Raw genomic sequence first — 16,339 nt, forward strand, 5'->3', positions numbered from 1 at the left:
GGGTGTGGAGAAAAGGGAACCCTCTTACACTGTTGGTGGGAGTGCAAACTAGTACAGCTACTGTGGAGAACAGTGTAGAGATTCCTTAAAAAACTGCCTTATGACCCATCAATCCCACTGCTGGGCATACACACCGAGGAAACCAGAATTGAAAGAGACACATGTACCCCAATGTTCATTGCAGCACTGTTTACAATAGCCAGGACATGGAAGCAACCTAGATGTTCATTGGCAGATGAATGGATAAGAAAGCTGTGGTACATATACACAATGGAATATTACTCAGCTATTGAAAAGAATGCATTTGAATCCGTTCTAATGAGGTGGATGAAACTGGAGCCTATTAGACAGAGTGAAGTAAGTCAGAAAGAAAAACAGCAATACAGTATACTAACGCATATATATGGAATTTAGAAAGATGGTAATGATGACCCTATATGAAAGACAGCAAAAGAAACACAGATGTAAAGAACAGGCTGTTGGACTGTGTGGGAGAAGGCGAGGGTGGGATGATTTGAGAGAATAGCATTGAATCACGTATATTACCATATGTGAAATAGATCGCCAGTCCAGGTTCGATGCATGAGGCACAGTGCTCAGGGCTGGTGCACTGGGATGACCCTGAGAGATGGGATGGGGAAGGAGGTGGGAGGGAGGGTCTGGATGGGGAACACATGTACACCCATGGCTGATTCATGTGAATGTATGGTGAAAAGCATCACAATATTGTAAAGTAATTAGCCTCCAATTAACATTAAAAATTAAATAAATAAAATAAAGTAGAGGCCTTGACTAGTTTCACAAAACAGGCCCTCCTAGATTGTGCTAAAGCCATCCAAGCCTTAAATGAAGAACAAATACAAATGAGAAAAGCAGTAATTCAAAATAGAATGGCTTTGGACATGCTCACAGCTGCTCAAGGAGGGACCTGTGCTATAATTGAAGTTGAATGTTGTGTATATATTCCTGATTAATCTGGCAATGTATCAACTGCTTTAGATGACATGAAAAACCAGCTAAAAGCAATGTCAAATGAAAACATTCCTTTCTGGACTTCAGTCATATCTTGGGTGAAGGGTAATTGGCAGGAAACTATATTTCCCATTGTTACAGTTGCCTTGATAGTTATAGTTATGCTTTGTGGACCCTGCATTTTACAATGTATTATGAACTTTGTAACCCAAAGGTTGGTGTCGTTCTCCCAAATTGGCAGTCAGAGAGCCAGGGTGCAATATATCCCTATGAGTGATGCTCATACTATGAGTTAAGAGCATCAGGAGAGGGGAATGAAGGAGGAAAGAGACAGAACAGGGTCCATCTTGAAAGCAGGACTCCATCTTGGGCCAGACTGTGGACTTTGAGCTATATGCCCAGTATCTATGGAAACGACATACCAACTGGAAAACCAGACCCAACCCCCATGGAAGAGTCCCAGGGCTCATACCTAGACTCTCCGTCGCCTAAAAGAATACCCTAATTATCTGTGTAACCGAATAGAATCATAAATTATATTATGCTTATTGGGGTATGACCACAGGCCTATTGATAATTGTCCACTGTTAACTACCTAGGCTTAAGGCATATGAATCATGGGTTAACTTTGATTGTATCTTTCTTTTCCTTTGTTCAGACTAGTTTCAGAGAATTCGGGGAGGTGGGTTTGAGCACGTACCCTTAGGGTATATAAGGTTTTCACAAAAACTGATCCCGGTCCTTGGCTAAGAGGAGACTCTGCCTTGGGCCCTCTGGTGCAATAAACTGCACTCCACTATCTGCATTGTCCTTCTGAGTGAGTTTGTTTCCTGGAACTAGTGGCTATAACATTATCTTTCAATTTGCTAATATAGTGTATCACATTGATTAATTTGCACATATTGAAGAATTCTTAATTCCCTGGAATAAACCCAACTTGATCATGGTGTATGAGCTTTTTGATGTGTTGCTGAATTCTGTTTGCTAAAATTTTGTTGACGATATTTTCATCTATGTTCATCATTGACATTGGCCTGTAGTTTTCTTTTTTATTATTGTTATCTTGTCTGGTTTTGGTGTCAGGGTGGTGGTGGCCTCATAGAAGGAGTTTGGAAGTGTTCCTTCCTCTGCAATTTTTTGAAAGAGTTTTAGAGGGATAGGCATTAGCTCTCCTATAAATGGAAAATAATGTATTCTTTAGAACAGCACTACTTAGTAAAAAGTACTCATGGTGTGAATATTACAGCTTCCCACATTTTATTCACTGTATTCAACATAAATGATGTCTTGGTAAACTTCTTTCTACCCAATTCCTTACTCTCTAGTCATGTATATTAAATTAATATTTGGTCAAATATGGCTGGAAGATGAAAATTCCTACAAGGGCAGACTTGTTGCTGAGCAGGGGAGGGTCTAATTTAGTGTGTTAATAATTCCAACACCCTGTACCCAAATGCCCTGACCCTGCTCTTCTGCCCTGAGTTCTGTTGGTACATCTTTAAATTCTTGGTATTCATCTTTGTTTCTCCTAGACAGGTTTTCATGAAGCTGGGCCACCTGTGATTGGAGGGGACTGATCAGCACTTGAGGGAGGGAACTGGGGCCTGAGTGGCTTCCTATGGTTGGAGGGAGGGTGGATTTTCCTAGTGCAAACTGTAAATTCCAGTTTGGGTGATGGTGGTTAATACAGGCATGTCTTCCTCCCTCTGAAACACTACCCCTTGAAGGAATTCCTCAGATTCCTTCAGGAATGTAGTTTAGTGTTGATGAGAGTGTTTCAAGCCCAGGTCCAAGAAGTCAATACCAGGCTTGTCAACATGTTCCCCCAAACCTGGATTTCAGGTGTATTTTACTGAACCAACCTGCACCCAGATTTTACTCACCTTTTTTTTCCCTTTTATTCAATATTCTTTCTCTCATCCCCTCTTACCTTATTATCTCTCTATGTTTTCCTCTCTTTCCCTCTTACTAGCTGTTGAGCATCATCCTGAAGCTGTTGAGAATCTGAATATGTAACAGGATACGTATAATGTCCAGGAAGACAACGGAGACTATGAAGTTTCTCACACCAACTTCCTGACTATGGACCCATCTTATTTCATTTTTGTCCACCCTTGCTTTCATCAACTCTGGGGTGCTAGTTTCTTGTCACCAGGCAGTGGGCTGCGCTGCAAAGACTGAGTCAGGAGGGTGGCACACCTTCTGTCCTCCCACTGCCACAGGGTCCAGGGTCTAATCTCCCCAAACCAGCTGGATCATGGTGGTCTCTGTTCCAGCCATTCCCCCTGCAACCTCTCTCCTAAAGTCCTCCCTGGGTTGGAAGGAATTTGGCATCACAGCTGGGTCCTATTTCCTGGGCCCAGCACACTGTTGCCCTCTCACCCTCAATCTTCCCAGGACTCTGGGGTCTGGTGAATGATGCCAGCATCTCCACGTCCACCCCCACTGAATGAGTGGCTGATACTTCATGAAGATTCTATACATAAACCTATTAGGGGGTGATGGAGGTGACCCTGAGTCTGCTGCCCCTGGTGCGGAAGGTGAGGGGGCCATGTGGTCAATGTCTCCAGTGTCATGGGATGGGTGAACCTTGGAGGCTACTTCACGTCCAAGTACGGTGTGGAGACCTCAGACTCCCTCAGGTAACAGCCTGAATAGATGTCCTCTCTGTCCTCCTGCTTCTGTGCTTGCAGGGCACTTTTTCAGGGGTTTCCTCTCTCTGGAAACTGTTCCTTCCAAGTCTCTCTCTCTTATTCTGTGTAGGTCTTTCACTGGGAAGAAACTTTTTATCTGTTTGGTGTCCAGTTGGGTCTAGGACTAAGGAGTTTGATTAAACATATTACTGCCTGTATGAGGGCCCACAGTCACACAGCTTTGGAGGCAGAATTGGAACTGAAATGATCTGAGCGTGCAGTCTTCCATGTGGTTAACTGCTACATACATAGGTTCCAGGAGCCCTGTTGGGGGGATGTCCCCATGAAGTAACCAATCAAGGGAGCTACTGCATCACAGCTGTGAGTGAGAGACTCCAAGGGCTGCAGTGAGAGGTCACTTCTAAATGTGTGAGAGTTGTGTCCACAGGCAGAGGGATGTTCCTAGAGGAGAGATGGCCAGGGCATTACTAGAGGAGGAGAGAAGAGAGAGGATAGGTTTGAAGTGTCTGAGTTCTGAGTGCTTGGTGTCAGACAGGGGAATGCTGATGAGTCGGCATGACCAGGAGGATTCTCAAGAGTCTCTGAGTCCTTCAAGGCTATGGTGCCAGGCCCTCACGTCACTCCATGTCCCCTACTCAGATGCAGGCCTAGAACTTCATGCTTGATCTGAAGACTCCAGATTTTCATATTGTTATTTATACACACACACAGAATGCCAGACATATCAGACCAACTGAAATAAAATAATCATTGATTCACCTTATAACTTGAAGGTATGTGTTCAGGACCTTGGGACTAACCCTCAGGAATCCTCTTCAGATCATAGAGAGCTTGAGATGTTAAACCTCATGACCCTCCTTGCTGAGCCTACACAAGGGCTGGCGGGGGGTGGTGGGGGTGGGCGGAGTGGGGGAGGCCAATGACTGCAATGAGATGGATGTCATGGTGGACAGAGTGGACTGTGACTCAAGGGCCCCAGTTCAGACAAGGCAGAGCGACAGGTGCATTAAAAGGAAATGCAGTGAACACCAGTGCGCATCCTCAGCCTGGACCCTCGGCATAGCCCTGTTCCTCCTCTTCCCTGGCTGCCTTCCTTGGGGAGGGAAGTGGGTCTGGTCTAATGGGCGTGTGCGGGGGCAGGAGCCCATGCTATGGACATCCACAATAATGCCATAGGAAGCTGTGGTCACTTTTTACTCAGGCCGTCCTGGCCCACTGTGAGTTGAATGTGGTCAGTAACTTCCCACTCCCAGTCCTTAACTGCAGAAATTCAGCGCTGGAAGTCAGTGTTATAGCTCCAGGTAGTGGGTGGGACTGCATCCATGTGGGGCTGGAAATTAATTGCACAGTTAACTCTCACGCCAGTCCTACCACCTCCCGTTGTTACGGATGCCTTCCCCTCTTCACAGGACCCTTCCTGGGTGGATGGGGGAATTGTGTGTGGCCCTGACTCTTAACAAGTGCATCTCATGACACCCTTCAGGGCGTCACCAGGGGGCGAGCCTCGTCTATCCAATTAACAGCAAGCTCAGACATGTGCTGCCTTAGTACACAGTGCAGCTGTCCCTTGTAGGACTTCCTGCAGAGATTTATGTCAGTGAGTCTCCCAGTATGGTTCACATCTCAGAGATTTCTTGTTCTTCCCCTTACAGTTCTCAGGTGAGTGTCACCCAAACTCCTCGTTTCCTCTCTCTTGACTTTCCTGTGGCTGTTCCTACCCAGAATGTTGTCTGAAGTTCCTGAGACCCCAGCAAGTCATCACATTACACTCAGATTCACAAAAAAGAAGCAGATGGGGTGAAGGCTGGATTGTGTCTGCTGAATGGCCCCTTGGGAAGTTATGGTGGTAGGATTTGTGGTTATTGAGAAAAAAAAATCTCATTTCTTTCAATAAAGAAATCACAACCTTCTCCCTTAGCAGGGCTAGTGTTTGTATAAGACTTGCATGTCCTCCCAACTTCCTGACAGTTTCCAGGGCACCATCCTACATCCTGGCCTTCTTCAGCCTCACCCTTTGGGGAGCCCTGTAGGAGGGTCCTGCTGGTGACCCAGGAAGCACGCACAGGCTGGTTTCTGCAGGACTATCCTTTTCATTACTGCTGCCGACTCCCACCTGAGGGACAACTCCTTTCAGGATGACAGTCAGCTCCCTGAAGGTGGCCATGACCAGTAAAGGCTAATATGTCGTCTCCTCTGTGTTTGTTGTCTGCTGGGGTGGGTTCCAGGAGCATCTGAGCCTCCGTGTCTTTGGGGAAGCCTCTCCTTCCTCCCAGCGTCCATTTTCTTTCCTTACTTGGAGTTATGGGTGTGATAAATGTGGATGGTGAGGCGATGTCCAGGGCACTGACCCCGGCTCCTTCTGTCCCTGTCCTTTTTAGCCCCACCCTGGTGGTCCACCCCTGTTACTGGATGGTATCCTCCGTGCACAGCTGCTCTGAGGTCCAGCCTCAGGTCCTTTCTTTAGTCTCCTGAGGGGTCAGCTCCCTCCTCCTCTCCACTGTCACCCTAATACAAACTGCAATTATTCCTTTCCATCATTGTGATTTATAGATCTCCCTGCTTGCGAGAGTTAGAACTCCGGTTAATGCTTGCCAAGATTCAGATCAGTCTCTTCTCAGTGTCTGATTGGTCAGGATTCTGGGTGTGGTGCTGGGTTGGCAAGGGCTTAGCACAGAAGGGAGAAGCCAATGGAGCCGGGCAACCAGGGCTGGGGGCAGGGCATCTTCACAGAGTAAAAGGGGAACAACTGTTAGAGCAGCTTTGTATGAGTCCTTCCAAGACCCGTCCCAGCATCTGGGAGAAGTCTCACCATTGCCTGTGCCCCCTCATTCCCTTCCAGTTTCCTCATAGTGCCTCAGACACCCCCACTGCTCTTCTGAACAATTTCTGGTCCAGGGAACCAGGTGAGACCTTATTCTCTTTTGCCTTCTCTTTCTAATCCTAGAGAAGCTGAGGGTACTTAGCCTTTTAGGAGGGAATTCTGTGAGCAGAGCCAGAGGAGGAAACCAGGTCAGAGTCTCAGCCATTTGCCCAAGGTCACACAGCTAGTTGGCAGACAAACTGGGTATTGAAGCCATGTGTTTCATGAATCTAAGTATATCCCTTCAAAAAATATTCTTTAGATCTGGGAAACTCAGGTAACAGACTTGAAAGGGACAACGAGAAGAAGATAGTCATGAGCCATGGAACCATGCCATGTGCAGGTTCCAATGTGTGGGTGTGGGGGTGGGGAGGGGAGAGGAGGGCAGAGGCAAACAGGAAGGAGTGAGAGGACAGGACAGAGGTCATTGGGAAACCTATTGTCATCCCTAAGAGACTGTGTCGTAATTACATTGACGTCTATTAGAAATGGGTTAAATGTACCAAAAAGCACACATTGGGGTTAGAGTCAGTCATACTCACTGAAGAAGGTGAGCAGAACAATCTTGAGAACTCCAAGCGAGAGAGCTTGGACCCTGGTTTGCCAACAATAATCCTGTGTGTTCTTAATTTCTCCTGTCTGATCACTAGCCAGACTCTATTTCACCCCAGGCGTGTGTGCCTGTCCCGTAAAAGGCCATGTGGCTGTACCTGGCGGTCCTCGTGGTCCTGTACTACCTCCTGCGCTGGTACCGGGAGAGGCAGATGGTGAGCCACCTCCAGGACAAGTTCGTCTTCATCACGGGCTGTGACTCCGGCTTCGGGAACCTGCTGGCCAGGCAGCTGGACCTGAGAGGCTTGAGGGTCCTGGCTGCGTGTCTGACAGAGCAGGGGGCTGAACAGCTGATGAACCAGACATCAGACAGGCTGCAGACGGTGATTCTGGACGTCACCAAGACAGATAGCGTTGCTGCGGCAACCAAGTGGGTGAAGGAGCATGTGGGGGACAGAGGTACCAACCAGATTTCTTGTTTGTTTATTTCTTCTCTCTGCGTGTGGGGACACTGGTTGTCAGCTCCCTGGGGAACATTCCAAGCTGTTTCTATGACTTGAAGTCCCACCTGCCTTCTTCACCTCACGGAGCTGACCAGCCAAACCTCTGCCACCCCATACCCCCACCTCCTGACCTAGCTTCTATAGTTTGGGGGAGAGATTTCCCTGATGAGACTGTGTCCTTGCAGACTACCTGTCTTGTGTCCCCTCCTGTCTCAGCGAAAGTCTGGCTTTCTTACTGTTGTGTGAGCAGGGTAATCAGGGTGGAATTTCTGGAGGAGGGGTGGAGAGGGGGACTCTGGCTGGAAGGCTGCATGGGTGGCTGGGAGCAGGGCTGGAGCTGGGTTGTGTTCTCAGCACCTGAACATGGTCTTGCTGGTGACCCATAGCCAGGCTACTAGAGGTTTAATGTCACCCATTTTCGGTGCTGACACTGAACTCTCAGGAGTTGTCTAAGGAAGGCCTGAAAACTACAGTGGGGTCACATTCTCTTTTTTTTTTGTTTATTGTTCCCTATGTGTGATGTGTCTCTTTGTGGTACTACAGTTGTACCTGTGTTTTATGGGAGAAGGAAAGAACTTTAGTTTATCCAAAGACAGATTTAAAACATGACATGGTGGACAGTGGGAAAAGTATGTGGATGAGAACCAAATCACCCCAAATCCTACCACCCATAGATAAGTGCTGATAACATTTTGACATACATGATATTACAATTTAGATATAGTCTCTTTCCTAATGTTCCAGTGAAAGAAGATGAACAATTTTACAGGTAACAAAAATATGTTCAAAAATTTAATAAATAATGATTGAGAATATTATATTCTTTAGAATAGCTCTACTTCATGAAAATTATCTCATGGTATAAATGTAATTGGTTCCCATATTTTATTCATTGCATTGAGCATAAATGATGTCTAGGTAAACTTCTTTCTACCCAATTCCCTAAGCTCTAATCACAGGTATTAATTTGATCTTTGGTCAAATAATGAGGAATACCCATTTCTACAAGGGCAGGCTTGGTGCTGAGCAGTAGAGGGGCTAGTTCTGTGTGTTCATTCTGACACCCTGTTCCCAACTGCCCTGACCCTTCTGTTCTGTCCTGAGTTCTGTTAGTCGATAAGTCTTTAAGTTCTTGATGTGTCTTTGTGTCTCACAGACAGGCTTCTATGAAGCTGGGCAACCTGTGATCTGAGGGAACTGGGGCCGGAGTGGCCTCTGATGGGAGGAAGAAGGTAGATTTTTCTGGGAAAACATGTAATTCCAATTTGGGGAAGCATGGCTTCTCCTGAAAGCCTACCCACTGAATTCCCAAATTTTTGTGGGAATATAGCTCAATACTGATGCAAGTGCTTCAAGGCCAGGCCCTACAGGTCAATACCACGCCTCTAACCAGTTCCCCCAAACCTGGGACTTCAGATCTCTTTTCCTCAACCAATCTGCCTTTAACCTTCAATCATCCTTTTATTTTTGTCTTTCATCTGTTTTCTCCTTCCTTCTACTCTTTCCCTCCATTCTTCATTATTTCTCTCTGTTTTCCTCTCTTTCCTTCATACTAACTGTTGAGTACTCAGTTAGAAAATCTGGAAAGTCAGAGGAATATTTATAATGTCTGCAAAAGCAATATGGATTGTGAAAACTCAAAATTTCATCCTCAGATTCCAGACTATAGGCACACTAGATCTCTTGAACCTCAGTACCTGCGTTCATCAACTCTGGTTCCTTGTCACCAGGTTCCCTGTCACCAGGCAGTGTGTGGGTTGTGAAGACTGAGTCAGGAGGGAGGCTTGCCTTCTCTCCTCCCACTGTCCACTGGGTCTGGTCTCCCCAAACCCCCAGGAGCATGGTAGTCTCTGCTCTAGCCACTCCCACTGCAGCCTCTCTCCTAAAGTCCTCCTGGTCAGAAGGTGACTTGGCACCATGACAGGGTCCACACTGCTGGACTCAGCACAGTGTTGCCCTCTTGCCTTCACTCTTCCCAGGACTCTGGGGTCTGGTGAATAATGCCGGTATCTCCACACCCACTGCACCCAATGAGTGGCTGACCAAACAGGACTTCATGAAGATTTTGGACGTGAACCTGTTGGGGGTGATTGATGTGACCCTGAGTGTGCTGCCCCTGGTGCGGAAGGCAAGGGGCCGTGTGGTCAACGTTTCCAGCGTCATGGGCCGGGTGGCCCTCTTTGGTGGAGGCTATTGCATGTCCAAGTATGGTGTGGAGGCCTTCTCAGACTCCCTCAGGTAATGGCCTGGGACAGACTGCCCACCTTGGTCCTCCTGCTTCTGTGCTTCTGGGGGAGCCTTTCACAGTGTTCCTTTCATCATTGACTGGAGCTCTTTTTTTCTGTAATTGTCTCTCTTACTTTACCAGGCATTCATTGGGAAGCTTCTACCTAAGTTCTTGATGACAGGATGGGCTCCATGACTGTAGAGTTTGAATGAACTTACTTTACCTGGGTGATGTCCCACTGTCTGAAAGTGAGGCAGAATTGTCACTGATATAACTGGTTACAGCATGTTCCACATTTATTGTTGCTATAATATTAGGTAGGGGGAACCTTGTAGGCAGTGTAACCTCATGGAAGCAATTAATCAAGGGAACTAATTAACCATATCAGCAGTAGAGACCCTACCTTATGCTGGGCTGAAGATAGCTCCAATGTGGGGGAAGGGTGTACTCAGGTAAAGAGATGATATTTAGGGAATAGTTAGAACAATCCAGCTGATAGATGGCCAGGAAGTAGATCAGTTAGGAGAGGAAGAGAGGAAATTGAGGAGTATGGAGCAGATAAAATATAGAAAGTTTGGTGATCAGTTGGATGTGAGGGGAATATGAGGAGATTGTACTTAAGCAGTACCTTGGAACACAACTGGTAGGATTCAGAGGTGTAGGCACATGTGTACAAAATATTAGGAAAAATATTCAAACTCTATTCAGAATAACAGCATCATTAGATTTCTCCCTTTGGCTTTCTGTACTTCACAATCTCCCAGTGTTTTCTGCTTATCCCGCTGCAGTTTTTCTTGGCATCTTACTAATTTTTGGTGTGTTTTTGTGTTTATGTTGGAAGACCACTGAAGTCCTTGCCCCTCTGCCTGTTTGCGTTGCAGGAGGGAGCTCTCCTACTTTGGGGTGAAGGTGGTTATGATCGAGCCTGGTTATTTCAGCACCAATGTGACCAGCCCTAAGGCACTTTCTCAGGGCCTCCAGGCATCATGGAATCAGGCCAGCCCAGAGATCAAGGAACTGTATGGAGAGAAGTTCATGGCTAACTGTGAGTGAGCTGTGGACCTTGGGGAGAGAGGTAAACCCTTGTCTGGAAGCCTGGGTCAGTCATTAGCACTTCCTTCAGTATTGTGTCCATCCTTCAGGCTCTGAGTCACCCACACAGTGGGGACATGAGCTCTGTCCCCAGGGTTCCATGTAATCACCTGGTGATCTAGGGAAAGTCTCCAGGCTTGGTAGACATGGGGACCACTGTCTCCTTGAACCCCTTTTTATTTTGGGAGGAAACTGAAGCCAGAGAGGGAAGACCCTGTGTAGTCACAGCAAGCTGGCATTAGAACAGCTGGTTTTCATGTCCTCAGATTTATTGTTTGTAGACACCTGCAGTTTATGTAGTCCTGATATTCTCAGGAAAAGAATTAGAGGTTACTTCGTGTGGAACCATTGCTCCTGCTGTAAGAATTGGGGCACTCATTTGAGAATGTAGGTTGATTCAAGTTAGGTGGTCTAGGGATTCTTAAGAACATTGCTCCATAAGTTGATCCCTAAGTCAGAATGGATAGAGGTCGAAATTTATCTGGATTCCTTCTCCTTCTGGACAGTCATGAAATCAGTCGACTTGTTGGAGACAACCTGCTGCCAGGATCTGTCCTTGGTGACCAACTGCATGGAGCACGCCCTGACCGCCTGCCACCCCCGCACCCGATACTCACCTGGCTGGGATGCCAAGTTCATCTACCTCCCCATGAGCTACCTGCCCAGCTTCCTGGTGGATCTCATGGTGTACTGGAGAAACCCCCAGCCTGCTAAGGCCCTGTAACCCAAGATTGGGGTGCATTGTAGGGGGGAGTTGTGTACAGAGTGGGGAGAGGATGCGTTGGGGGAGGGAAATAGAGTGGAGAGCGGAGTTCTCATGTCACCAGGATGCTCATCCCACCTCACTCCCATCTCCTCCTCAGTCTCCTCTTGGGACATTACTTAGGACTCAGGGATATTAGAAAGAAACATGTTTTGCAGTGAGAAACTGAGATCAGTAGCTCTTGTCTGTGTCCTGTTCCTTCATCAGCCTCTTAAGGCTCTGAGCCTTATGGCCATCCCGCCACCCTGAGGAATCCATACTTAAGGGGAAGGTTGGGCAGCTGGGAAGGTCCAGGCCCCCCTCCATCATCGGCCCCTGTCCACCTCTTCCAGGTGTGCCTTGGCCCTGGCCAGTGTCCCCCTCCCACTGCAATGCACATTGGAGATAAGAACTCTTCTTCCCTAAAGATACTTGTAGTCAGGGATGTGTGTGAAGGGTGACCACCAGCCTGATACATCAGCCTAGGTGCTAACTCAGTCAATCTTGGCTGGAAAGTGGTATCATCATTGGAGGTCCTGACAGAGAACACAGAAACCAATTCTTGTTTTGTCTTGAAATCTTAAATTTCCATTGATTATACTCCCTTAAAAGAAAATTGAGACATTTACCCAGGCCCAGTGATTTTGAACACAGCCTTGGGCAGCAATGTGTGTGTGTCTATGAAAGGAAGAGTCAGGTGACCTCACGGAGGTGAAGGGGTGAGTGGGAACATCTGAGGAGGATTTGAAGACGAAAGTGAGGTCATCCCTTTGTCTGCAGAAGCGAGGGGCTAATGTGTCTTTCTGGGGATTATCGTGTGACCTGGGGTCCCAGGATTAGCACAGGATGGACAAACAAGAAAGGTCTGTAAGGGATAGGCAGGGCCTAAACCCTTCCCTGGGGACATGTAGCATCTCCCTCACCAGAAACCTCCCTGCGGTCCTCCCTGGGTCTCCTCCTATAGAGTCACTACACTCCATCCTTTGCCACCTGCCAGATCCCCCAGCCCAGATTCCCTTCTCCCACCCTCCAATGGAGGTGAGTGGGAGTCACTTCTGGAGCCCAGTCTTATGTTTTCTGCTAACACTTACTGAGCACCTACTGTGATCAAGGCAGGAATTCCCCTGATGTCCCAGTGCTTCCAGAGACCCTGACTCTCTGTGTGTCCTCTCTTCTCATGATGGTCTGAGTATGGACTCAGTGGAGAAGGCATTTGTATGAAGTCATACAGATTTCTTGACTGAGTGCAAACTGAAGTGGGAGGTATCTCCCAGTCATCTTAGTTCACCTTCCTGATTATAAAAATTAGGTTATAGAGACTTTGGGGGATTTTATGCCATCAAATAGTATGTTTTAATATTACATACCTTTAAAAAGCCTTGACTTCAGATTTCCCTGGTGTTCCAGTGGTTAATAATCTGCCTTGCAATGCAGGGGTTGTGGGTTCAATCCCTGGTTGGGGAACTAAGATCCCACATGCAGTGGACCAACTAAGCCTGAAGGCCACAGCTACTGAAGGTCACATGACACATCCACAGGTCCGTGTTCCCACTGAAAGACCTCACACAGTGCAACGAAGATCCTGCATGCTGCAACTAAGACCTGCCACAGCCAAATAAACAAATACATACTTTTTTAAAAAAGATGTATTGACTTATTGAATCATTTGGAATGTAACAGAAGTGAACATTTGCTGAGTGGAGCTGACAGTTTGAACTATAAGATCTAGATCAGAAGGGACTCCAGTATGAACGGGAGGCTCTCTGAGTGCTCCATGGCAGAGAGTGCTGGAACTCTAGTTTAATTGCAGCCTTTAGGCACTGTCCCCTGCAAAGCCTTGTGACTGTCCCTGGCAGTCCTGTGGGCCTGCACTACATCCTGTGTTGGTACGGGAGAGGCAGGTGGTGAGCCACCATCCAGGCCAAGTTCATCTTCATCATGGGGTGTGACTCAGGCTTCAAGAACCTCCTGGCCCAGCAACTGGACCTGCGACGCTTGAGGGTTCTGGATGCGTGTCTGAGGGAGCAGGAGCTGAGCAGCTAAGGAACCAGACATCAGACAGGCTGGAGACAGTGATCTTGGGGATCACCAAGACAGAGAGCATGACTGTGACCACCCAGTGGGTGAAGGAGCATGTGGGGGACAGAGATACCACCCACATGTCTTTGTGTTTGTTCATTTACTGGGAAGATCCCCAAGGTGTTTCAATTTTCAAAGCTTTGATATTGCCTAGGAATTGGTGCAGGTTTTTTCAAAGCTTGTCTCCTGATGCGCAATGCAGGCCTGTTCTCTAAATTCTGCTATCGGGGTTTTCAAGTGTATCTTTCCCAACCAGCTTGCAGAAAGTGATTATTCATGGTTTTTTTTTCTTTTCTTTTTAGCATTTCTTTTTTCATTCATTTCCTTTTTCTTTTCTCTTCTCTAGTTTCCCCTTCATTTCTGTTTCTTACCATTCCTCTCTCCCAGTCTCTGTCTCTCTCCTCTGATATTTGTGAGCATCACTCTATTTTCCCAAACTCTGTCTGTGACCTTAATAAAGGGGCTTATTGCCTACTGATGGGCAGAAAAATGAGTAGGATCATACCTGCCTTCCAATAACTCAAAGAATATCCAAACCCTGAAAGCCCTGCAGCCGCCACACCCTCTTTTCCTCTCTTGAACTCTTTTCCCTTCTACTTCATGGCACATTGTTGTTGACTCAATTAAAAAACTCAGTTGGAAGATGACCTGGCACCATGGCTGAGACCTCTCTCCTGGGCCCAGCACAGTGTTGCCCTCTTGCCCTCACTCTTCCCAGGACTCTGAGGTCTGGTGAATAACGCCAGCATTCTCACACCCACCGCACCCAATGAGTGGCTAACCAAACAGGGCTTTGTGTAGTTGCTAGAGGTGAACGTCTTGGGGGTGATCAAGGTGAACCTGAGCCTGCTGCCCCTGGTGTAGAAGGCAGGGGACCATGTGGTCAATGCCTCCAGCGTCATGGACTGGTTGAGCCTTTTGGCTGGAGGCTCCTCCACGTTCAAGGACAACATGGAGGCCTTCTCAGACTCCCTCAGGTATTGGCTTGGCACAGAGACCCTCCCTTGTTCCTCTTACTTCTGTGCCTCTGGGTGGGGGCCAACTTTAATTGGGGTTTCCTTTCTTCACAGACCTTCCAACCCCTCTCTCTTGCTCTGTGTAGGTCTCTCATTGGGAAGCACCTTTTTAAGTTTCAGGTATCAGAATGGGCTCCAGGACTACAGAGTTCGCTTCAACCACTCCCCACCTTTGATGTGGGCCCACATTCAGAAAGTATCTGAGGCATAATTGGAATCTGGACTACTTGGCTGTGGAGCCCATGTTCATAACACTTGCGATATTCAGCTTCAGGGAGCCCTCGAAGCGGGGGCATGGAACACTTAACTTGAATCAACAGATACTTCTTGGGCACTTCTGTGAGTCCTCAAAAAGTGTCCCTGGTTCAAGAAAATTTGGTCCTTTACCTAAAGTGTCTGACAGCTGAGAAAGGAAAAAGAGATGCAGTAATGCCATCATCATCATTTTTGCTGCTTGTGACTGCATTAGCGAAGGTAGTTAGCCTTGGTAGCCAGTGAAATGAGGTGAGGGTTCAGGAGATAAGGGTCTGAACCAAGGACTGAAGAAGTGAACTTGAGACACTGGCAACCAGGCAAAGTAGGGCAGGAAGGCTTCAGAATATGAGAATGGTGTCAGCCTATGCCCAGCTCAATGAGTGACTGTGGACAGCCTAAGCTGTGGGATCCACCAGGGACAGATAGGCATGGGTGGACTTGTAGAAAGATGTAGGCCTTGGAAAGGTTGGAGACCATCTTTGTAATGGCAATGGAACCCCACAGAAGAGATTTAACCAGGGGAGTGAAAAGAGTCAAATCAGCCTCTAGAGCAAGGGTTGGCTTTGAATGAGAGGGAGCCAAGACCACAGGCAGGGAGGGGTTCCTTAGAGGACAGTTACGATAACCCAATATGATAACTGGACAGACAGCCAGGTTGTTAGCTAGAGCAGGAGAGGGGAGAGAGAGAACTGAGGAGTATGAAGGAGGTAATATGGGCAAACTCTGATAATTGAATACATGTGCAGAGAATAGGAGGAGATAGCTTATAAGTGGTGCCTTGCACCACTGATGGCAGGATTTAGAGTTGATAAGGGACTTCCCTGGTGGCTCAGCCCATAAAGAATCCACCTGAAATGTAGGAGACCCAGGTTCCCTCCCTGGGTCGGAAAGATCCCCTGGAGAAGAGAATGGCAACCCACTCCAGTATTCTTGCCTGGAGAATTCCATGTTCAGAGGATCCTGGTGGGCTACAGTCCATGGAATCGCAAAGGATCAGACATGACTGAGCAACTAACATACACACCCAGAGTTGATAAGACCATATAAATAAACTATTTCGAAAATTATTCAAGCTCTATACAAAAACAGTACCATTATCATAAGTTTTATCTCCCTGGCTGCTATACTTCACAACTCCTCAAACTTTCAAGCTTATCCCACTCCACTCTGAATTGAGATTCTATTGTTTTCTGTTTGTTTCCTGAGGTTCTGAATGCCTTGCCTCTCTGCCTCTTGGCCTCAAGCAGGGAACTCTCCTACCACCTTTGGGGTAAAGGTGGCTAGGATCAAGCACAGTTATTTCAAGACCAGCATGAATAACCCTGAGGTTCTGGATGGGGGCTTCCAGGAGGTGTGAAAGTGAAAGTGAAGTTGCTCAGTCGTGTCC

General features: G+C 47.2%; 1 protein-coding gene and 1 pseudogene across 4 annotated transcripts; both read left to right on the forward strand.

Annotated features, from left to right (window-relative positions):
- Positions 1 to 6,388: 6,388 nt before the first annotated feature.
- On the forward strand, positions 6,389 to 13,245 carry LOC101104222 (retinol dehydrogenase 16-like). 4 transcript variants are annotated; one of them, XM_012174711.5, is made up of 5 exons: positions 6,389 to 6,529; positions 7,137 to 7,497; positions 9,521 to 9,779; positions 10,650 to 10,813; positions 11,367 to 13,245. In XM_012174711.5, exons 2-5 carry the CDS (start codon positions 7,185 to 7,187, stop codon positions 11,582 to 11,584), a joined length of 954 nt encoding a protein of 317 aa, XP_012030101.2. In that variant the 5' UTR covers positions 6,389 to 6,529; positions 7,137 to 7,184; the 3' UTR covers positions 11,585 to 13,245. The 4 variants fall into 4 exon arrangements, with proteins under 4 accessions (XP_012030101.2, XP_042102985.1, XP_060270083.1 ...); XM_042247051.2 differs by having other exon boundaries at positions 7,141 to 7,497; XM_060414100.1 differs by lacking the exon at positions 6,389 to 6,529 and adding an exon at positions 7,011 to 7,036.
- LOC114113776 (retinol dehydrogenase 16-like) lies at positions 12,635 to 16,309 on the forward strand (annotated as a pseudogene).
- The last annotated feature ends 30 nt before the right edge of the window (positions 16,310 to 16,339 follow it).

The sequence above is a fragment of the Ovis aries genome, chromosome 3 (genome assembly GCF_016772045.2).
Source record: "Ovis aries strain OAR_USU_Benz2616 breed Rambouillet chromosome 3, ARS-UI_Ramb_v3.0, whole genome shotgun sequence".
Lineage (NCBI taxonomy): Eukaryota > Metazoa > Chordata > Mammalia > Artiodactyla > Bovidae > Ovis > Ovis aries.